The sequence below is a fragment of the Haliotis cracherodii genome, unplaced genomic scaffold (genome assembly GCF_022045235.1).
Source record: "Haliotis cracherodii isolate W230 unplaced genomic scaffold, xgHalCrac1.p SCAF_18, whole genome shotgun sequence".
In the NCBI taxonomy this organism is placed as follows: Eukaryota; Metazoa; Mollusca; class Gastropoda; order Lepetellida; family Haliotidae; genus Haliotis; species Haliotis cracherodii.
The window spans coordinates 15,686,796-15,710,962 of NW_027266273.1; the positions used below are offsets into that span (position 1 = coordinate 15,686,796).

At 39.4% G+C, this 24,167-nt stretch overlaps 1 protein-coding gene across 1 annotated transcript; it reads left to right on the top strand.

Moving 5' to 3' along the window:
• The first annotated feature begins 5,306 nt into the window (after positions 1-5,306).
• LOC139465310 (origin recognition complex subunit 4-like) lies at positions 5,307-18,514 on the top strand. The gene is made up of 12 exons (XM_071246997.1): positions 5,307-5,446; positions 6,171-6,261; positions 7,203-7,278; positions 7,401-7,486; positions 8,539-8,587; positions 10,116-10,267; positions 11,137-11,310; positions 11,700-11,786; positions 15,818-15,926; positions 16,609-16,704; positions 17,350-17,414; positions 18,332-18,514. Exons 1-12 carry the CDS (start codon positions 5,307-5,309, stop codon positions 18,512-18,514), a joined length of 1,308 nt encoding a protein of 435 aa, XP_071103098.1.
• The last annotated feature ends 5,653 nt before the right edge of the window (positions 18,515-24,167 follow it).

Sequence of the window (24,167 nt, forward strand, 5' to 3'; positions counted from 1 at the left end):
TGTAACAGTTATATAAATGAGGATCTAATGGGTGCAGTTCTCGATCTAGCTGTTCTGCTGATTGTGCAGGGACTTATTTTGTATTTAACGAAGTGCGCATGGAAGGCTAATTGGAAATCTCTGTGAGGTTCTTATGTTCTTACTTTTAGGCATCACTGCAGGCTTTCCACCCCCATGAAGCTGACATGCCGTGATATAACTGAAATACTGTTAAAAGCGGCGTTAAACCCAACTCATTCACTCACATTTGTTGTTTTTTAATGTGAGTTTACACTAATTTGATTACAGAAAGGGCATAAATGTGTAAAAACTGGTCTGCTCTGATTGAATTCCAGCACAGAGTTATGGATACTGACTCTTCTAAAAGCCGCCTAAACAAGGGGTAACCAAACACATTTTTTTGTGTAGGGTATTTGCATTATGTATGCTGTCACACTGCGGTTCTATACATATACAGTGATAGCTCAATAATGACACTACATACTCCAGAACTTGCAACAACCTATTTGTCAACTTAACTACATGAATAACTGACACCCAAATAGTCTCAAGCTGAACTCTCAACAAAACGAGTCACTTGGACCAGTTAACCTGCACTGCCGATATAGAATATTGAAATCTGATGATGTCTATAGTTCTTATGAAGATTAAATACATCTTTAAAGGATCATCATCATCATCATCATCATCATTATACAACACTTATCCAGGAACTAGTATCTGCTCAAAAGCAGTTTACTTGTTCCTCCACCAGTGGATCTGTATGTTTCCCAGATATTCTCAAGTCCTTGAGGAGTATACAACCCTATCACCTGCTTGGTGATTAGAGGCACATTTGATGTGAGGTACTTGCCCAGATGGACACCACACGTTACGACACTTGTGTTTCAGGTATATGTACATATATGTTCATGTTTCCAGCATCTGATCATCTGCAAGCATGTGACTGAAAACTCCACTGTAACTAGTGTATCTAGATGAAAGGAGCAATTCAAATGCATATAATTGTATTTGATTTTGAATATTGCACAGTAGATTGTTACTGACATCTGTACAAATCTACATCACATAGATCTATATGATGAGTAAATTTAATTCACTTCAGTGTACTTTACACCAGTGACCTGTAAATTTTGAAGCTAGGTTAGAGGATGGGAGAATGTCTCCCAAATTATGACCAGTTCATAAATCAAGTGGAATTAATGGTTAAACATCATTAGTATTTGTGTGATATTTTAAAAAAAGAAAATGTTATTTTTCCCTACTTGACAGTCTTGAAAATGTGGCAGCCTCACAAGAAGATGTGGAATTAATGTCCAATTCAGAATATTGTTTTAAATTAATATAATGTTTCTGCTAAGTTATCTGAAAGGAATTGTCATGTTTAAGTCAGGTTCTAAGAGAAATATAAAAATACTCATTTTGACAGTTGTAACTAAGTGCAAAATGTTTACTGCTCTCGGAGATTTGATTCTGAAATTTTACCAAGTATCCATGTGAACTACGCAATCTAACGCAAATTGTTTATTTTTGACAGGTGTTTGGTGTGGAAACGTTTTCATAAATGGAATGTTAGTTCATTAGCAAGTTTACCTAGTGAGTATCCATTGTGAAGTTCGTGAGAGTAGCCTCCCTTTGAATACAACCGCGGGAAATATCTCGTGTTATTGTGTCGACAGAAGTTGCTTGTGTTTACGGTGAGTGTGCTTACAAGGCAAATGATAAATGAAGAGCTCAAAATTAAGATCTGTTTATGTTTTGTCATGATTAAAGTGCGTCCGATGCAATGTATACGTGTACTGGAGGTACGCCCACTGGAACTCGTTATTGGTCAGTAAATAAAAATATATAGATCTACCCTATAATAAATGTATCTACAATTTCAGTCCTGTTCTTTCTTTGAATTCACTGTAAATTAAGTCAACGAGTATGCAGTGTCCACAAATTCACCGCATCCCGCAAAATACACGATATAGATGAAGAAATCTGGTGTCTGTAAACAAAGACACGATTAGGGCCTAGATTAATTGTATCAAAACCCACTGAAATAATATATCATATTATGCATTGTGATGATAGCTAGAATACAGGATATACAAGAAAAATAGGCTCTACCGTAGGGCGTAGATAAACTCGTAGCCAAAATAATTCGTAGCCATGGAGAATTCAGACACTCCCAACTCGTATAAATAATACTAAAATAAGTAAAGTAGATTTTCTTTTTAAATTTGTAAATGGACATGACGATGTCCTCGAATCAATGATATGCCAGTTCTACAAGTTATCTTTTACAGAGATTGATGCAGAAGCACTAATCAATCTCCTATCAAAACAAAGTACGGCAACCACCTAATTATACTCCACTCACCACTTACCTAATGATCTTCTTGTCCTCCTCAGTTTGGATATACTTATTTTATCTTGGATATACTTATTTTAGCTAGGATTATTTATTTATAATAGTAGATCTATCAATTTTATTCACAAAAGAACCCTCAAAAGAAAACACTCGGAAACAAATGAAACTTAATTGCAACCAATGAAAATGTGTCTCACACATGGAAGTGACCCAACCAATCAACTGTTGTTGACGTAAATGAGAGACATATGGATATTCTGCTCAGTATTAATAATATTGATAATATTGATTATTATCATTCAGTTCCAATATTGAAAAATGTATCTACAAATTCACTCCTGTTTTTTCTATGAATTCACTGTAAATTAAAGGGGCACTGATCTAACGCAATTCCCCGGGAATGTTTGTTGCCTTTGTTGTTGTTTTTTTCCCAGTGAGTACCCGGATGTATAGCAGAAATCTAGACTAGTTTGCAACCTCTGCTGCGCCATTCGTAAGCGCATTAGTCACTTTTATGGGTAGTAATAAGGGCGTATGGTCACATTGATCAACAAAATGAAATAAAGTTTTTGAGATAATAAGGAAATGTAGGTATCTTTGTGTGTAGCATCGGTAATGGTGACGAAGTTTTGATAAGTCACTTGCGTGGTAATTTTGCGATTTTCGTTTACACTACTTTGACTTGCAACACAAAGTAAATATTTCACCTGAGCATTGCTTTTTTTATAGTGTGTATATTTTTTTACTGTCAAAATGTGTAAAAAATTTATTAAACGTCTAAATATTCAGTTATTTTACAAAGTGACTGAAAAACATTTCCATCTTTATTATTATGATAACGAATTCCAAACATTTTGTTGTTTAATGTCGTCACCAAGAGACTGAAAATGTTACGTTGAAAAGTACATTTCTATGTTGTTTGGCTTCAAATCCTACATAATAATCTGTTGTGATGTTTGCAGGCCCTTTTGATCATCTTAATCAATCTTGACAGATTTTTTAGTCAAAATGACTGAAATAATTACACATTTAATAAATTGCCTGAGAGAATCACATTTTACAAATTGATTGTAATATATACATGCTTACAAAGGAAAAGACCTATGAAAACAACGTCTATCGCGCATTGAAGAATTTCCCAACCAAGACGTAGAGAAACAAGAACGAATCGGTTCAAATGAAGGAAAACAAAATGCAAATACCATAATTACAACCTACCAAATTTATGTGTATAAATTTTAGGCAGCTTCCTTGTTCGAGGAATGTATCCGTGAATATCCACACAAAGGAACAATATCCCACACATCTGCAGATGTACAAAGAAACTTATTCGATGTCACGTGTCTCTGTAACAATCAAATATTTTAAAAGATATATATCGTTTCGGGATATTATAACCCGTGTTCGTTTCTCAACTGATCACTTGGATTGTTTCAGGTGTTTCACATAGGTGTCAAGTCTCAAGGATCGGCTGAGAAAGCCCATGTGACAACTATTTTCATAACGTCCACGGTTCCTAAAATATCCATTGAGTGATAGATAACAATGATCAATCAATCAACGTATTATCAGTTAACCCTTTGAACAAAGTATGTTGTTTTTACATCGGCACTTCACGCCATGATATGAGTGTATTCCCTTTGTTTTAGTAAACCTAGACATGTAAACACTCCCTTTTGACATATCCACTGCGCAAGATAACAGTGATTAAACAATCAACATATTTTCGGTTAATCCTTTGATGACTAGGAACGATCCGTTTATTTACAAAAAAAAGTAAATCAACTGATCATTCATCTCTTGCTGGGCTGCCACGTGCAAATTACATAACACACATTTCACCTCACTTCAAACCTGGATTTAGATTGAATAATTACCCCAGACATAATAAATGCCAAATGGGAACATTTGTCAGGTAATCTAAGTGGTGCTACCACTAATTGTACCTGTAATAAATTCATTAACTGAGCATCAAATGAATGACGACAAATACACAAGTGTAGGGTTATACCAGAAAACGTGGATGACAACAAGGGAGTAGTAATCGTATTATCGACGCAATCCAAAAATGCTTTCACTGCATGGATACTTTTTTTAAGTATTAAACTATAACCATCTGGGTTATTTCCAAATGACTACATCCGATGAGCTCCGCTGTTCTTTTTGTCTGTTTGTTAAAAGGCTAAAGAAATTATTTATCATGCTCCCTTTGTCGGAATCTTTATAGATCACAGTTAACCAGTCAGTGTTTATGCAAAAATGCGTAAAACAAATATTGCCTCCAGCCTCCAAGTTTATTTAGCGGTCCTTGCAGACGGTAGCCCAGTCTCTGGTCACGCTCAGTTGCGTTGCGTATCATCCGGGTACTCACGGGGGAAAAAACAATAACAAAGGCAACAACCAGTCTGGGGAATTGTGTTAGATCAGTACCCCTTTAAGTCAACGAGAATGCAGTGTCCACAAATTCACCGCACCCAACAAAAATACACGATATAGATGAAACTGCGTGTGAAGAAATCTGGTGTCTGTAAACAAAGACACAATTAGATTGTTTGCAACCCTACTGATATATGCATTGTGATGCTAGCTAGAATACAGGATATAAAAAAAATATGCAAATCTTGCACCTTCAAGCAATCCGCCCAGTCAACCATGTAGGCTAAGCCATGCTTGTCGTAAGAGGCAACTAACGGGATCGGGTGGTCAGTCTTGCTGACTTGGTTGATGAACGTTATTGTATCACACTTGTGTAGATCAATTCTCATGACGTCAATCACTGGATTGTCTGACCTAGACTTGATAACTTTCAGACAGCAGTCAAAATTAGTTGAAATATGGTGTGGTTAACATTGCCAAACATACAAACTCTTATTTCAACAAGTTTGGTAAATATCAATGTGGATGTCTTCCAGAACCTTTTTCATTTCATTTCAGGCCACATTGAAATATGGGCAAGAAGAAGGCTAAAGGGACGGCCAAGCCCCCACCACTGGAGACATCAGTTACGATGGTTCAATCAATATTGAGAAAACGACTTGCACAAATGTCAAGCCCTCCTGAAATACAAGGCTATACAAAGGAGAGGCAGTATGTAGACTTGCTGTGTGCTCATCACCTGCACAAAATATTATAACATATTATTAATATCGGACAATGGGCAATTTAAAATGCTCATAATATTTTAGTCATAATTTTTCATGGCCTCCCCCCAAAATATGTAACATTTTTACAGGACTCGCCACCCTATTAAAAATTACCGGTCCAAGTCATAAACAATGTTAAAATTTGTAACATATATTTGAAAAAATTTCTTATGCCCCACACGCATTTTTTGTGACTTCTTTATATATAGGTATAAGGTCTTGAATTTAAATACATAGATTGTTACTTGACATAGTCTGTGATAGTTAAAGGTAATCTTTGAAGGGTAATTGTCGTATGCAGTATCATGTGATTGACTGGTACTCACTGGCTGTCAGTAATCAGATTATTTACTCGTCAATGATAGTCTCGTCAATCTTTGGCTCTGTTCTTTGAAATGATAAATTCCATTGTTTCCTGAGAGAGATTTGTCTGTTCTGAGCTGTTCATCATGTTCTTGTGTTCAATGTCCATTTGGTCGGAAAATTGTGAAAAAATATTGTTCACATCTTTGACTCTGTTCTTTGAAATGGTAAATTCCATTGTTTCCCGAGAGAGATTTGTCTGTTCTGAGCTGTTCATGATGTTCTTGTGTTCAATGTCCATTTGGTCGGAAAATTTGGAAAATAATGTTGTTCACATAGCGTTTAATGATCTGAGTATATTTCAGGCAGCTGTTTGACCTATTGAAGAGGACAACGGTGTCTGGAGAGAGCAACTCCGTGTTGCTGATAGGGCCGCGAGGAAGTGGCAAAACAATGGTACCTATAACAACATACGGAACTTGTACATTGTCAGTGGCGCCAATGTCAGGCTGCATGGGTGGCTGTTTTCTAAGCCACTACAATTTGCTGGGCAGACTTGCATCTCTTTGGCATGCCAGAAACCATTTATCACAGGTTCAAATTAGTGGTCAGCACTAACCCCATGCTTGTGGGTTTCTGAAATTCACCAAAGTGGTAAATGTCCAAAGACGACTTTACACTCGCGACTCAGATTGGCAAAAACCAATACATATCATATGAGAGGTATCATATCAGGCGACTATGCTTGTCGTAAGAGGCGACTATGCTTGTTGTAAGAGGCAACTAATGGGATCAGGTGGTCAGGCTTGCTGACTTGGTTGATGCATATCATCGTATCCCAAATGCATGGATTGATGCTCATGATGCCAATCTCTGGATTGTCTGGTCCAGACTCGATTATTTTACAGACCACCATCATATACTGGAATATTGCTGTGTGCGGTGTTAAACAACAATACAATACAATCTGAGTGATAGATATGATGTTTATTATGTTGGGGTGTGACTACTTCATCAGCCTTGGTTCGCTGACCTGGTTGATGCATGTCATCGATCCCAATTCAGTGCCGTAGCCAGGTGGGGGGCAGGGTGGGCAGTTGCCCCCCCCCCCCCCCCGGACTTTTTACAGAAAACAGTTTTATTTGAATTAGGTTGGGGACAAGTGATACTTGTACAAATATTTGCCCCCCCTGTCAAAAAAAGTTAACTATTGCCTTGCAATTGCATGGATCGATGCTCATAATATCAAACACTGGATTGTCTGGTCCAGACTCGATTATTTACAGACAGCCGTATATTGCTGGTATATTGCTGAGTGCAGCATTAAACAACAACAACAACAACAATCATCAGCCTTGTTTTGATGAGATACTGATATCTGTGTGGCACTGTTCCAGCTGCTCCAGAGTGTCCTGACTGAGCTGAAGGAGGATGAGAACATCCATCAGAACCTGCTGCAGGTGCATCTCAATGGTGGGTCCTCCTTTGTTCTCACAGGCTGTTTTAGTCTCCTCCAGTCTGTACACTTTGATGTTCCTTCTAGTTTTGTTATTATTTGCTGTCCGATGATACGTTTGTTTCTGTGGGTATTTCAGGTCTGCTTCAGACAGATGACCGTATTGCCTTGAAGGAGATCACAAGACAGCTGCAGCTGGAGAACACAGTTGGAGACAGAGTGTTTGTGAGTAAACTACCTTCAAGTATTACCTTGGGTATTACGGGTAAGAATATAGGTCCCCAGCAACCTATGCTTGTCGTAAGAGGCATCTAATGGGATCGGTGGTCAGGCTTGATGACTTGGTTGATGCATGTCATCGTATCCTATTGTTCAGGACTGTCATATTGCCATATAATTGCTGAGTGTGGAGATAAACAACAAACACCCCTTCAAGTACTAAAGCAACAAATTTTGATGACCTTTCATCCCTTACATTATCCCCCAAACTATGATTAATATTGCCCCAAAACTCATCTCAGTTGCTAGTGACTGTTTAACTGTTGTAATAGTATTTGTATAGTTAACACCACTGCAGCATTAATGTGGTGGTACCTTTACCTGTCGGTATTGCAGATTCCCTTGATTTACATGTCAGATTTGATAGGGGAGTTGTTAGAGAGTTAAAGATAGCCATTGAGTGATACCATAAGGCTGGAAGACCTGAAGTAACATGTGACCTAAATATGTTTAATATTTCTTTCTACTCATGACACCTGTGTCATAACTACCAGTTATGATTTACTGATTTACCAGTATGTGTAGAAAACTCCAGAGATGTTAAAAGATTCAGATAGCACAATTACATGTATATGATGTAAGTCTGGGTTTGGGAATCAGCTGTACTTGAGATGAACTCTCAACGGCTACCTCTATGGGGACAGCCCTCATAAAAGTCTGGTATAAAGTCTGATAGATGCCCACATTTCTCTTCAAACAGGAGGGGCGGTTGGGTAGCCTAGTGGTTAAAGCGTTCGCTTGTCACGCCAAAGATCAGGGTTCGATTCCCGACATGGGAACAATGTGTGAAGCCCATTTCTGAAGTCCCCCGCCATGATATTGCTGGAATATTGCTAAAAGCGGCGTAAAACCACACTCACTCACTCACTCACTCTTCAAACAGGATGTAGGATAAAGTAAATGATTACAGTATAGGTTTTTCTACAACTGTTGAAACTATGTACTGTGTAGCACCGTATCAATAAAGGCCATTAGACATCATGTACATTCTTTTTCAGGGTTCATTTTCTGAAACTTTACAGTTTCTTTTGGAAGCCTTAAAAAAGGGTAAGTTATACCTTGAGATGCATCATACTCCATAGATGTGGTTAGTTCATGGTACCAGGAGGATGTCCTAGTAGTTCTGCTGGAGACAGGATGAAACTCTATCTCTCAGAAATTACTCAGAAATTAGATTCTTTTGATGTTTTTTTTAAAAATCTTTGAGCATCATCTTTTAATCCTTTATTAGCTCACCTGACTGAAAGTCATAGGGGTGAACCAATACATTGATGCACGAGTGAACGTGAGCTTTCATGTGACGATACAATACACAATAACTTTTCTGTATCAATACAAGATGATACACATGCTAGAATAAATTATTTACTATTTGTTAAATGACCCCTGGGTTTTTTGTCGAGTCAGATATCTCAATGTAATTAGCATTTCAAGTTCTCTACTAAAGTTGGCCACTACAAACATGAGTCTACAGCTAGCTTCTCCTTTTGAGCCTATTCTGAAATACTTTTTGTCAAGTGCCGGTAGTTTCCATGCGATTTGACGTAAATATGCAAATTGCAAAAATATCGTATCATGACCTATGTATCGTTATACATATCGTATCGTGATTTATGTATTGTGATACATATCGTAACGTGACCTATGTATTGTGATACATATCGTAACGTGATTTATGTATTGTGATACATATCGTAACGTGATTTATGTATTGTGATACATATCGTATCGTGACCTATGTATTGTGATACATATCGTAACGTGATTTATGTATTGTGATACATATTGTATCGTGATTTATGTATTGTGATACATATCGTATCGTGACCTATGTATTGTGATACATATCGTATCGTGATTTATTTTATTGTGATACATATCGTATCATGACCTGTGTATCGTGATACATATCGTATCATGACCTATGTATCGTGATACATATCGTATTATGACCTATGTATCGTGATACATATCGTATCGTGATTTATGTATTGTGATACATATCGTATCGTAACCTATGTATTGTGATACATATCGTATCGTGATTTATGTATTGTGATACATATCGTATCGTGACCTATGTATTGTGATACATATCGTATCGTGATTTATGTATTGTGATACATATCGTATCGTGATTTATGTATTGTGATACATATCGTATCGTGACCTTGCTGTATTGTTTCACCCGTAATGCTTCACTGACTGTATGTAAAGTCCTTGATCCTTGTCAGTACTTCACCACTGAGGACCCGTGAAGATCCGGGGTAAAATAGGTCTTCAGCAACCCATGCTTGCCCTAAAAGGTGACTATGCTTGTTGTAAAAGGCGACTCACGGGATCGGGTGGTCAGACTCGCTGACTTGGTTGATGCATGTCATCGATCCCCATTGTGTGGATCGATGCTCATGATGTCCATCACTGGATTGTCTGGTCCAGACTCGATTATTTACAGACCGCCATCATATAGCTGGAATTTTGCTGAGTGCGGCGTTAAACAACAAACAAAACTTCACCACCGAGTCCAGGTGAAATCTTCCAGTCCCATGTTGTAAAGTGTCAGTGCTGTTTCCAGGGAGCAGCCAGACGTCCAAGCCTATTCTGTTTGTGTTGGATGAGTTCGACTTGTTTGCTCACCATCGGAACCAGACCCTGCTGTACAACCTGTTTGACGTGTCGCAGTCGGCACAGACGCCCATCTGTGTGGTCGGAGTCACCTGCCGCCTGGTGAGTGCCAACTGATTTCAAGGGCAGAGGGGGTCCAGTCATATAAGGCGTCGCAACTCACTGTGCAGAGTTGAGTCCCTTAGGTGTTCCAGGAACCTATGATCTGGGAGGGGGGGAGACATAAAACAAGAAGTAAGTAATTTATTTTATCAAATGTATCGTTTTGTATCGATACAGAAAAAAAGTATTTTGTATCATATTGTGACATGAAAACTCACAGTGCACCGATGTATTGTTTCACCCCTAAAGATGTGTTCATCAGCACTCACTCTCACACAGGGGAACTGATTGCCTTGTACTGTTCAGTTGTCATTGAGAATTTAGCTGTTCTTGTTTTCAATATGATCGCCTCCGTGGTTAACTGGATAGAGTATCCGCCCAGAGGGCTGAAGATCGGTTGACTATACTAATCTGTGATTATGATTCCACTGGTTTGCTATTTTGCCTTTTGAAAACAAGTTGTCAATGGATGCACATGACTGTTAATGTTTCGCTCACATTAAGCTGAAGTGTCATATTATTGAAATACTGTTAAAAGGAACTGCCCCCTATATATTTCACAGCCCTGTACCCAGTGGGATTCTGGGTAAGAATTGGCCCCCAGCAAGCTATGCTGGTCGTAAGAGGTGACCAAATGGATTGGGTGGTCAGGTTCTATGACTTTGAAAACTTGCCCTCATACCTTGGTGGCGTGGATTGTGGCTACAATATCAATCTCTGGATTGTCTTGTCCAGACTCAATTATTTACAGGCTGGCTTCATATAGCTGCAATATTGCTGATGGCGGCCTTAGACAACAAACAAACAAACAAACAAACTCAGACCCGTACTGAATGCAGCATTAATGCTTGATCTGCATGTTCCCCCAGGATGTTATCGAGCTGCTGGAGAAGAGAGTCAAGTCCCGGTTCTCCCACCGGCAGATCCATCTGTTCAACACGCATGGCTTCTATGACTTCAGCCAGATGTGCACGTCCTACCTCAGTCTCACCCCGGGGGAGCTGGATGCCACGGTCACCGAGCCCTGGAACACACACGTACAGGTAGATTCTACTGGCACTTGTATATTACTTATTTGGCCCACTGGTCCTAGGTAATGAATTTAAATGTGCAGAGTTGCATCCCTTAGTTGTGTCAGGATCCGTTAAGTGTTGTTAAACAAAGAACTCACTCCTACATAATTCAAGTCAGTCGTCAGCTGGATTTTTGTCAATCTGTAAATACATCAGGGATAAAATAGTTTAAAAGTTTGAAAAAACATAGGGAAGTGTAAAACAATTTTCATTCATTTTCAACGTTTGTATCTGAATTTCATTCTGTCTTGCCAAAAACAATAAGATTAGACTGGTGGCCGGCCATTGAAGAGACAGAATTTTATCTCCATCAATGCTCGAGAACAAACTGTTCAGCCCTAAATTCTGTTGTTTTGCAGGAACTTGTATCGGAGCCGAGTGTAAGGGATGTGTTGCAACGCCAGTTCAACCTCAACAAAGATGTCCGGGGCCTCATTGCATTATTGGTGAGTCCGTTCTTGTACCTGGGACAAGTTTGTCAGCAAACAGTTGACTCTCATGCTGTTCGGGGGAGGGGGGTGGTGCCAGGCTGACCTAGGACTTTAGGCTTGTCAAAAACATTATTGTGGATTCAAAACCCAATTTGACCTGTGTTTCTAGGTTTGTCAGCACCATTCTGTGCTCGTTGGTTTAACAAAGTGCTAAGAAAAGGCCGCTATGCTTGTTGTAAGAGGCGACTAATGGGGGTGGGGTGGTCTGGCTCACTGAATTGGTTGATGCATGTCATTGTATCCCAATTGATGCTCATGATGTCAATTACTAGATTTTCTGGTCCAGTGTCCTTTATTTAGAAACCGCCATCATATAGCTGGAATTTTGCTTAGTGCGGCATTAAACAACAAAGTGCTAAATGTGTAATACCCGCATCAATTTTGGCTTTTGTCCCAGATCAAACTGACATCTGTAAATACGGTTAAAAGAGGTGTTAAACCAAACTCACTCATTCACTAATCAAATTCTGCCCCCACTTTTGAGATTATCTGTCGGTGAGAATAAATCTGATGTGTTGATTGCAGACAGTCATTGTCGACCCAGTGCTTATTGAAGAGCCAACCACCTAGAAGATTCGGTGGTCATATTGTCTGCCTGGCATCAAATCACAACTAGATAAAATGAGCAAAGATCTGTTCAGAGTTCCTGTCTCTGGTCATGTTCATGAGGACTAAAAAACGTGATAAAAATCGCCGCAGCTGATGAAGTTTAAAGCCCCACCCTGACTATAAATAGCCCGCAAGGTGGCGGTGTTTCAGTTTCGAACAATGACTGACAATGTAAACACAACCGAGTGTCGGGAGAGGTTTTTTGAAAACCATACGGGAACAAGATCACCATTGACCGTCAAACTTCGTATCAACATGAATGACAAACCATGGATACAATAAATGGCTCCATATTAAGATATAAGTCAATAAATTTTCTGTAGTTTTATCATAAAAAATCGAATCGATCGTGTTTGACGTCTGCATCGATCACAGTGGGCGGAGCTTATTTACGTTAGTGCTATAAATAGCAAAGCACATGGTCAGATGTACATGTGACACATTCAGTGCATTTGTGGTCAAAGGGAATTGTGTTGCATATTTTTACGGCAGAACAGCAGCAGAACATCAATTTCGGTTAATGTAACCGTAACGATACTTAAATACGAAATTGACGACGCGATTCTTTCAGTTCAATCCGAAAATTACAGATATTTGTTTAGTTTTGGTCATTTGCATTCAACAGTTAGATTTGTGCCACACAATAATCAGTTTATATTCATAAAACTTAAATTATTACACAGATTTTCAACTAGTGTTTAGGAAGGGGCCTAATTTGAAGCACCAGAAGTTCCGCCAATATTTCTCAGCTTGACTACAATAGATGAATATGTCACGTGTATCAACATAACAATGCACATAAGCAACTGGTAAATAAGTAACGAAATATAGTTGATTTTTTGACCTACAGAAGGCGTATCCAGATAATATTGTACTTACGATAAACGAAAACTCCAATACATAATTATATTCCAAGACAACTTTAATTATGAATTTCCTTTTCTTTCACAGAATTTTCACACACAAAACTGAGTTTGATCATTAGATCCACACTTGTCCCATGTATATGTTTGTTCGGGGTATTTGGATACATTTCGCGCACAAGTTATGAAATACAATCTGGGATCCCTTTCCCGTTTTGTCCACACAAATCCTTCATCTGCTGCAACGTTTAATTACGTTTCTTCAAGTCCAAGTATCTACGATGTCTCCAAACACTTCGTTTATTTAGCTCAGTCCAGAAGCAATGTGTTCAAATCCACGAATTTCTGCAACATGGTGGCCGCACCATTCCCCAACTGCGATTGCCTGTGCCGTGTCACGCATGGTTGACAAAAGAAGTGTGAACATACATATTCGGCTTCATCTGGTTCCACAATGAAATCTAGCTGTCACATTGATTCACTAATCCCAAGAATCGGCACTGAATTTATCAAAGTTTCTGTTGCACTTGCAAGGGCGGGAAGAGAGGCGCCATCTTGTCGATTCGAGTTGTGAATCGGAATGATGTCATCTTGAATTGGAACTTTCTCCACGATAAAGTCACCAATGTCATAATCGAAATGACCAAAGGCTCCCTGAATATCTCGAACAAATCTTCGTCAAATTAGGCTTCACATGAAAATGTTTTGTTGCTCATATTGAAGACAAGCGAAATTGCAAAGTTCTTGGCAGTTGTAAGCAGCAACTCGATGCGCTCATGGGGCGTGGTTGCTAGGAGATCGCGTGGTCAGAAAGGGGAAAACAATTTTTTTTAGAAAGTAATAAAAGAAATACGCAGTGCAATCCAAAAGTACCATGTACAGGATAGTTTTTAATAATAATATTCACGAAAAAAAATCTTTTCTAAAAATGCAAATTAATTTATTAATTTATCCAAAGGTCGTAACCCTGAACACGTGGTGGGTATTTGGAAGGAATTTTTGCGATGACGCCGTGAATGAGGCCGTGTGTATTACATTGTTGAATTCAACTGCCCAGGAAGATTGTTGAGGCATTGAAATTTTGACAGATGTTCGTCATGAATGGAGAGAAAAATGTATCTGAGAGAAACATTGTTGCTTTGAGCTTCGAGACAAAACATGTGTTAATGCCGAAGTAGCCAGCGACCTGAATGTAAGCTTGATGAAAATAATGTTAAAACCCATTTTCACATGACAGAATTAATGTGAACTAATATTTATCTGAACATCGTTTCGAAGTCTGTGAGGCTGTCCGTATTTTATTATTTATATCTCCATTCCGACGTGAAATAATATGTCTTCGTGTCTCAATTTTGCTGACGCTGTGGAAAATTGCGCACCGATCTAATAAAAGTACTACTACTAGATTTACCATTGCACCGTCATAAAAGAACCAGGTCAACTTTATCTTTGTTTCGTTGTTTATTAAAAATTCGTTTCCGAAGCAAAGCGAATCGATCTACATCATAACTTAATTCATAGACTAGATTCTAGTACCAAGTGTTAAACACTTTTTTTAAATGTCATAAAATAACTTACACAATTATTGAAAGAGATTTTTTTATAAGTAATATATTTTATTTCGTCCGCCCGCTCTCTGGTTAGTTTAGGCTTGAGGAGAGAAACACATACAAACAATATGGATGGCCTTATGCAAATGACACTTGGCATGCCAATCAACAGGGATGTGGGTCACTGGGACCCGCCAAGTTTCACGGATCGAGTTACTTCAGCATAAGGGCTTCATCGGACAAGTGTGACTTTGCCAAAATACATTGCTAGATCTACTTGGCAATGAAAGAATGTCACGGAAACGACAAAAAACTACTTTTATCACTTGAAAATATGTTTGACCATTACCAGGGTTTTCTACACGATCGTTGTCATCCAGATTCCAGATGAGGCAAGATGAACACAACGAAGAAAAACATTGTTGAAATCACCGATTGCCGTATATATTGTGAGAAATGCTATTTATAAACTGCAGATATACTGTACATCACAGGATAACGATTGGTGCCCCAACACATATTATGTTTCTTGTTCATTTACACTGCTCATATGCATCACGACAAACGTATTTCGTTCTCGTCCAGAGATCTATAGAAATATAATTTGTGTGTGGGACTGTGTTGGATAAATCGTGGATATTCCACTGTATCATTTTATGAAGATGTGAAGACGACATGGCAGGTAGGTTTTGAAACCAAAGACGTACGCGTTTGTTGAAAAGTCTTGGAATCGTTTGGTAGATATTTATATTACCATTAAAACTTACGTCCTTGTTGTCAAACGACCCACGTGGGTGGGTGTTTACATGACGTCACCCGTTTACGCATTAACCAATGAAATGTATGTGTTATCATGACGTCATATTGACCTGTCAGATCACTTGTATAAGCTCCGCCCACTAGAGTGCGGTAGTTACTACCGCAGATGGGGCTTTAAGGGTTGTGTTCCATGTTCTATTTCCAGACACACCCTATATGTAGGCTGTCTCCCACTCACCCAGTTCTTGAGGCAGGGGATTTCCTGGACTCCTTCAAGAAGCTCACAACGGACACAAAGTCTGCTATGCTGCATGGTAAGTCAGGAAGTGTTTGTTGTTTGTTGTTTAACTCTGCAGTCAGGAATACTGCATCTATATGACAGCGGTATGTAAATAATCAAATCTGGGCCAGACAATCAAGTGATGGACATGATGAGCATCAATCCACACAGTGGATTGATACCATTGTATTTACCTGTTGTAATGATGGTAAATGTCTGTACAGGTGTGTTGTAATGATTGTATTTACCTGTTGTAATGATGGTAATTGTCTGTACAGGTGTGTTGTAATGATTGTATTTAACTGTTGTAACGATGGTAATTGCCTGTACAGGTGTGTTGTAATGATTGTATTTACCTGTTGTAATGATGGTAATTGTCTGTACAGGTGTGTTGTAATGATTGTATTTACCTGTTGTAATGATGGTAATTGTCTGTACAGGTGTGTTGTAATGATTGTATTTACCTGTTGTAATGATGGTAATTGCCTGTACAGGTGTGTTGTAATGATTGTATTTACCTGTTGTAATGATGGTAATTGTCTGTACAGGTGTGTTGTAATGATTGTATTTACCTGTTGTAATGATGGTAATTATCTGTACAGGTGTGTTGTAATGATTGTATTTACCTGTTGTAATGATGGTAATTGTACAGGTGTGTTGTAATGATTGTATTTACCTGTACACATGTGTTGTAATGATTGTATTTACCTGTACAGGTGTGTCTATCTTAGAGCTGTGTCTCATTATTGCAATGAAACATCTGATGGACATCTACGACGGAGAGCCCTTCAACTTTGAGATGGTCTATAGTGGTATGTACGTTATGTATCAGAGATCAAGGCCTTCAGGAACACATCCTGGTTGGAACCCGTGAAGATCCGGGGTAGAATAGGTCTTCAGCAACCCGTGCTTGCCGTAAAAGGCCACTATGCTTGTCGTAAAAGGCGACTAATGGGATCGGGTGGTCAGGCTCGCTGACTTGGTTGATGCATATATATGAATCCCAATTGGGTGGATCGATGTGCATGTTTTCAATCAGTGGATTGTCTGGTCCAGGCTCGATTATTTATAGACCGCCATCATATAGCTGGAATATTGCTGAGTGCGGCGTTAAACAACAAACAAACAAATTAACAAACAAACATCCGGGTTGGGCCCAGGTTGCACTGTGAATAGTGTCAAGTGTACTAGTTTATCCAACATAAGCTTTCATTTCTGAAGAAGTAAACTGAACCAGTTCTTGATGTCATGTCATTGATGTCAAACATGACACTACACATCAAACATGACACTACACATCAAACATGACACTACACATCAAACATGACACTACACATCAAACAAGAGGAACTATTCCCATGTAACTCCTACTGTTGCTGTAGAGGCGATAGTGAGCAGTGTGGTGATGTTGTTTAACAATGAGATTTCCCATTGTGACTTTGAGGACTACGTTTCAGAGTACCTCAAGTTTGCACAGAGGAAATCCAGTATGCAGGTGTATGAGAAACCAGTTGTGTTGAAGGTAAGACATACAACACAAACCAGAAAGTGTTCGTCCTAGGCCAAGAGTGAAGTTCTGGTGATTAGGCATCCCCATGTACATGTGGATGCATTAAGGTTGAAGCCTTGCAGTGTTTGGGCATGTTTGAGACATCAAATAATACATGTCTCTGTGATATGTCATGTCAAGGGTCAAGGTCAGTCTCAAGACCTTAGCCAGAGAAAATGGATTGTTAATACCTCACTCGAGTCGGGTTTACTGTAGGTTAATGAAGCTTGGAACATGTTGTTTTTAGGGTGTGACCCAGTTCGTAAAATGCTATGAATGGCCTATGTATAAGGTCAAGGTCATTCAAAGGTCATTCATAAAATGTGTTTTTACAGGGTCACTAGAATGCCCTTTTATGCAGATTTTTTAATAAGCCTTATGCATGTTGATGTTTTATTATTTGAATATATATGTATGACAAATGAAGACAGGTCACAATCATCTACTTTTAATGAGTAGAATGTGACATGTTTTTGCTGTTATATTGAATTCAACCTAAGGATGTTATGTTTGGTTGATATGCTGGATAGACCTTTGCAGTGTTCTTTAAATACAACTGATATTGAAGGTCAATAAGCACAAGGTCATAAACTCAAAAATGTATTATGTTCACAATAACTGGAAAAGTGTTCATTGTAGTGGGATGCAATTTGATACATATCCTTAAGCATGTTAAGTTTGGACATTGAAATGTTTTAAGGGACCACTGACGGTCAAGGTCACTGGAATATTTATTCTCAAACTAGTTCCGTTTCTTTGTGTGTACTAAAACCAAACCCTGTGTTTGTAATATATGTTTGTAAGAGCTTATGGCCATGTTTTCAATGTTGCTGAAATTGTGGGTCAAGGTCATTAAAGCCTGTATTAACCAGTCTTTTCTCAATGTCCAGGCGTTCGAGCATCTGATGACACTGGAGTTTATCCGGGCACTGGATGGGTCAGGATCACGGGTACAGAAGGAGTACAAGCTGATGTCACTGCTCATCCACCCCAGTCAGATTGTAGATGCTCTGCAGAAGTACCCAAACTGTCCTACTGAGGTCAAGCAGTGGGCCGGCAACTCCGTTGTCTGATGTACCGCATGGTCCTACAGAGGTCATGCAGTTGGCCGGCAACTCCGTTGTCTGATGTACCGCATGGTCCTACAGAAGTCAAGCAGTGGGCCGGCAACTCCGTTGTGTGATGTACCGAATGGTCCTACAGAAGTCAAGCAGTGGCCGGCAACTCTGGGATCTGAAGGACCCTAAGGTCCTACAGCGGTCAAGCAGTGGCCGGCAACTCTGGGATCTGTAGTATCCCATGGTCCTACAGAAGTCAAGCAGTGGCCGGCAACTCTGGGATCTGTAGTATCCCATGGTCCTACAGAAGTCAAGCAGTGGCCGGCAACTCTGGGATCTGTAGTATCCCATGGTCCTACAGAAGTCAAGCAGTGGCCGGCAACTCTGTGATCTGAAGGACCCTAAGGTCCTACAGCGGTCAAGCAGTGGCCGGCAACTCTGGGATCTGTAGTATCCCATGGTCCTACAGAAGTCAAGCAGTGGCCGGCAACTCTGTGATCTGAAGGACCCTAAGGTCCTACAGCGGTCAAGCAGTGGCCGGCAACTCTGGGATCTGTAGTATCCAATGGTCCTACAGAGGTCAAGTAGTGGCCGGCCGGTCTGGCTAAAGGAGGTAGCAACTTCCTGCTGTGTTAGACTGGGATAGACAGAGTTGTTGCGACTGAGACTTGTTGGAGATTGCACTTGAAGATAAATGACACATTGTGTAGAGTGAGTGTTCTGATGATGGAGTCATGTTGGAGATTACATTTACAGATGAAGGACACATGGGTGTTGAATGGGTAGAGTGAGTGTTCTGATGACAAGTCATGTTGGACGCTTGGAAGATGAATGACACATTGGTGTGGACTGTACAAAGAGTTGTAAATAAACTTATTGACAGAGAAACAAGGAAAATGAAAGGATATGGCCATTTCAAGGAACCTATTCTTCCAGCGCTGTACTTGTCAAGTCTCCTTCAATTTCATGTACAGAAATGTTGCAAATTGTACAGTATGGCAGTTGCTGAAAATATAATGAGCCAAGTTACTGGGATTCATGTTTGCAAGGCACTGCAACTTAGTGACAGGTGGCAGTTTCAACTGATTGTGTTCATATCAATGACAGAATGTTGACATGGCCATGATGGCAAGAAATTTATTGATGATTCTGATGTCTGCAATGATGAGTGCAAAGATGTTTGTCATTATTCGTTATGAACCTTGCTAGCTGATTGGTTAGTTAGCAGACCGGCCATGTGGACGTCATGCGTCATAGTGGTTGATCATGTTGATATGATATGGCGTCATGTCACAAATTATCCTGTGTGCACTCCTGAGTTACCATGCTGAGAGTCTGGTCACAAGGTCAATCTTATTGTCACAGAAAAGCTGTTAATATCCTCAACTCCAAAAGAAACACAAAGTTTTATCTGAGAATTTGGAATGGGAACAGTAACATGCTATAGAAATATATATAGAAACTATTCTCCAGTGCCTGTTCTGCCAATTCTGATGACAATGTGCCATGTCTGATGTGTGCGGAGATGATGTTGAGTTAAATGTTGACCAACGTAAGGTCAATGGCATCGGAGTTTAGCACCTCGCAACCTATGCCAAACTCTTTAATGATTGGTTAATTCAAAGCATATTATCAATTGTTCAGAATGGAAGACCCATTTTGTTACACTGTGAGATTAAATAAATTATGGATCATATGGATAGATGTATAAATAAAAAATGAAACAGTTACCATTTACTTATTTCTGATTCTGTTTGCATTATTAAAGGGGCTCTGATCTCTGACAATTCACCGGGAATGGTTGTTGACTTTGTTATTGTTTTTCCCCCGATATCCCAGAAATCTCAACTTGTTCGCAACCTGTGCTGCTCCGACCAATAAGCGTCACTTTTATTGATAGTATAAAGGTGTATCATCACATTGATCAACAACATGAAATCCAGTTTTGTCTTGGAAATAATAAGGAAATGTAGGTATCTTTTGGAGTTTAATCAGTACTGGTGATGAAGTTTTGATAAGGCACTTGCTTGGTATTTTGACTAAATATTTCACCTGAGTATTGCTATTTTTTTTATCGTGTGTGTTTGTTATGGTCAATGTGTAAAATGACTAACATTTTCACTTTGGCATTCTATTAATCGCCCAAATGTTCAATTATTTTATAAACTGACTGAAAAATCTGTCCATATATTTTATTATGACAACGAATTCTAAACATTTTGATCTTTAATGTCATCACCAAGTGACTGAAAATGATGGGATTAAAAGAAAATGAATGTCAAAGTACATTACTATGATTTTTTGGCTTCTAATCCTAGCATAATTAGTCATCTGGGATGTTTTCAAGCCTTTTGAACATTTTAATAATTTTTAGTAATTTTTTAGTAAATAAATGGACAGATTTTTCAGTGAATATGTGAAATCACATTTTACACATTGACTAACATACCGTATATCGCTGTGTACACACCTACAAAAGGCTTTTGACATGTTCAGAAATGCGTAGAGATCTTGCCTCAAAGTTTGTTAACACTGTCCTTACAGATGGTAACCCAGGCTCTTGTCAAGCTCAGCTCTGTTAGCAAGCAAATCGACTCACGGCACCTAGTGAGTCCCAGCAGGCAGTGTTATAGACAACTGGGAAGCCAGAATAAGTCCCCAGAAACGTGTTTGTTGTAATGGATCGAGTGGTCAGGTTAGAATGTCCCTGGGAATCTTAGCGTGTAATGAATGAAGTGGTCAGGCTAGAATGTCCCCAGGAAACTTTACTTCTTGTAATGGACTAAGTGGTCAGACTAGAATAAGTCTCCAGGAACCATTGCTTGTAATCGATTGAGTGGTCAGGCTAGAATGTCTGAGGGAACCTGTACTTGTAATTGATTGAGTGGTCAGGCTAGAATGTCTCCAGGAGCCTCTACTTGTAATTGATTGAGTGGTCAGGCTAGAATGTCCCCAGGAAACTTTACTTCTTGTAATGGACTAAGTGTTCAGACTAGAATAAGTGTCCAGGAACCATGGCTTGTAATCAATCGAGTGGTCAGGCTAGAATGTCCCCAGGAAACTTTACTTCTTGTAATGGACTAAGTGTTCAGACTAGAATAAGTCTCCAGGAACCTGTACTTGTAATTGATTGTGTGGTCAGGCTCGAATGTCCCCAGGAACCTGTACTTGTAATTGATTGAGTGGTCAGGCTAGAATGTCCTCAGGAACCTGTACTTGTAATTGATTGAGTGGTCAGGCTAGAATGTCTCCAGGAACCTGTACTACTTGTAATCAATTGAGTGGTCAGGCTAGAATGTCCCCAGGAACCTGTACTTGTAATCAATTGAGTGGTCAGGCTAGAATGTCCTCAGGAACCTCTACTTGTAATCAATTGAGTGGTCAGGCTAGAATGTCCCCAGGAACCTGTACTTGTAATCAATTGAGTGGTCAGGCTAGAATGTCCCCAGGAACCTGTACTTGTAATCAATTGAGTGGTCAGGCTAGAATGTCCCCAGGAACCTGTACTTGTAATCAATTGAGTGGTCAGGCTAGAATGTCTCCAGGAACCTGTACTTATTGTAATGGATTAAGTGGTCCAGGTTAGAATATGTCCTAAAAAATCTGTGCTTATTGCTATGGATCACGTGGTCAGGCTCTGCGATTTGGTTGACCCTTTTGCATGGAACGTTCCTCAACATATCAATAATTGGTTTACCTTGTCCAGGCTGAAATATTTAAGTGTTCAGACTAGAATAAGTTTCCAGGAACCATTGCTTGTAATTAATCGAGTGGTCAGGCTAGAATATCCCCAGGAAACTTTACTTCTTGTAATGGACTAAGTGTTCAGACTAGAATAAGTCTCCAGGAACCATGGCTTGTAATCAATCGAGTGGTCAGGCTAACATGTCCCCAGGAACCTCTTCTTGTAATCGACTGAGTGGTCAGGCTAGAATGTCCCCAGGAACCTGTACTTGTAATTGATTGAGTGGTCAGGCTAGAATGTCCTCAGGAACCTGTACTTGTAATTGATTGAGTGGTCAGGCTAGAATGTCTCCAGGAACCTGTACTACTTGTAATCAATTGAGTGGTCAGGCTAGAATGTCCCCAGGAACCTGTACTTGTAATCAATTGAGTGGTCAGGCTAGAATGTCCTCAGGAACCTGTACTTGTAATCAATTGAGTGGTCAGGCTAGAATGTCCCCAGGAACCTGTACTTGTAATCAATTGAGTGGTCAGGCTAGAATGTCCCCAGGAACCTGTACTTGTAATCAATTGAGTGGTCAGGCTAGAATGTCCCCAGGAACCTGTACTTGTAATCAATTGAGTGGTCAGGCTAGAATGTCTCCAGGAACCTGTACTTATTGTAATGGATTAAGTGGTCCAGGTTAGAATATGTCCTAAAAAATCTGTGCTTATTGCTATGGATCACGTGGTCAGGCTCTGCGATTTGGTTGACCCATTTGCATGGAACGTTCCTCAACATATCAATAATTGGTTTACCTTGTCCAGGCTGAAATATTTAAGTGTTCAGACTAAAAAAGTTTCCAGGAACCATTGCTTGTAATTAATCGAGTGGTCAGGCTAGAATATCCCCAGGAAACTTTACTTCTTGTAATGGACTAAGTGTTCAGACTAGAATAAGTCTCCAGGAACCATGGCTTGTAATCAATTGAGTGGTCAGGCTAACATGTCCCCAGGAACCTCTTCTTGTAATCGACTGAGTGGTCAGGCTAGAATGTCCCCAGGAAACTTTACTTCTTGTAATGGACTAAGTGGTCAGACTAGAATAAGTCTCCAGGAACCATGGCTTGTAATTGATTGAGTGGTCAGGTTAGAATGTCTCCAGGAACCTGTACTTGTAATTGATTGAGTGGTCAGGCTAGAATGTCCCCAGGAAACTTTACTTCTTGTAATGGACTAAGTGTTCAGACTAGAATAAGTCTCCAGGAACCATGGCTTGTAATCGATTGAGTGGTCAGGCTAGAATGTCCCCAGGAACCTCTACTTGTAATCGATTGAGTGGTCAGGCTAGAATGTCTCCAGGAACCTCTACTTGTAATTGATTGAGTGGTCAGGCTAGAATGTCTCCAGGAACCTGTACTTGTAATCAATTGAGTGGTCAGGCTAGAATGTCTCCAGGAACCTGTACTTGTAATCAATTGAGTGGTCAGGCTAGAATGTCCCCAGGAACCTCTCCTTGTAATCAATTGAGTGGTCAGGCTAGAATGTCTCCAGGAACCTGTACTTATCGTAATGGATTAAGTAGTCCAGGTTAGAATATTTCCTAAAAAATCTGTGCTTATTGCTATGGATCACGTGGTCAGGCTCTGCGATTTGGTTGACCCTTTTGCATGGAACGTTCCTCAACATATCAATAATTGGTTTACCTTGTCCAGGCTGAAATATTTAAGGCTGTCGGCATATTAATCAAATATTGCTGACTGCAGTGTTAAAGAACAAACACTTGCATTCGATGTTCAGGCGAGCTAAAATCTGAAACCCATCTTGCAAAGCACAAGCAAGCAAATGGAAATGATTGTATACGATATCAGACCAATCAAACATTCACTCAACTCTGTCCACATAATTTAAAAGAACACAGGATCTAATTAAGTAAAAAATATTATATTTATTGTGAAATCATAACAATTTGTATGTTATCATCAGATATGTATAATAACTGAAG

What these genes read in the sequence shown, in the direction of transcription:
- LOC139465310 (XM_071246997.1), top strand. Translation starts at nt 5,307, where the DNA reads ATGGGCAAGAAGAAGGCTAAAGGGACGGCCAAGCCCCCACCACTGGAG. An exon ending in GCTGCAGGTGCATCTCAATG is followed by an intron (nt 7,279 to 7,400) that starts GTGGGTCCTCCT and finishes TGGGTATTTCAG; the next exon opens with GTCTGCTTCAGACAGATGAC. An exon ending in TCGGAGTCACCTGCCGCCTG is followed by an intron (nt 10,268 to 11,136) that starts GTGAGTGCCAAC and finishes ATGTTCCCCCAG; the next exon opens with GATGTTATCGAGCTGCTGGA.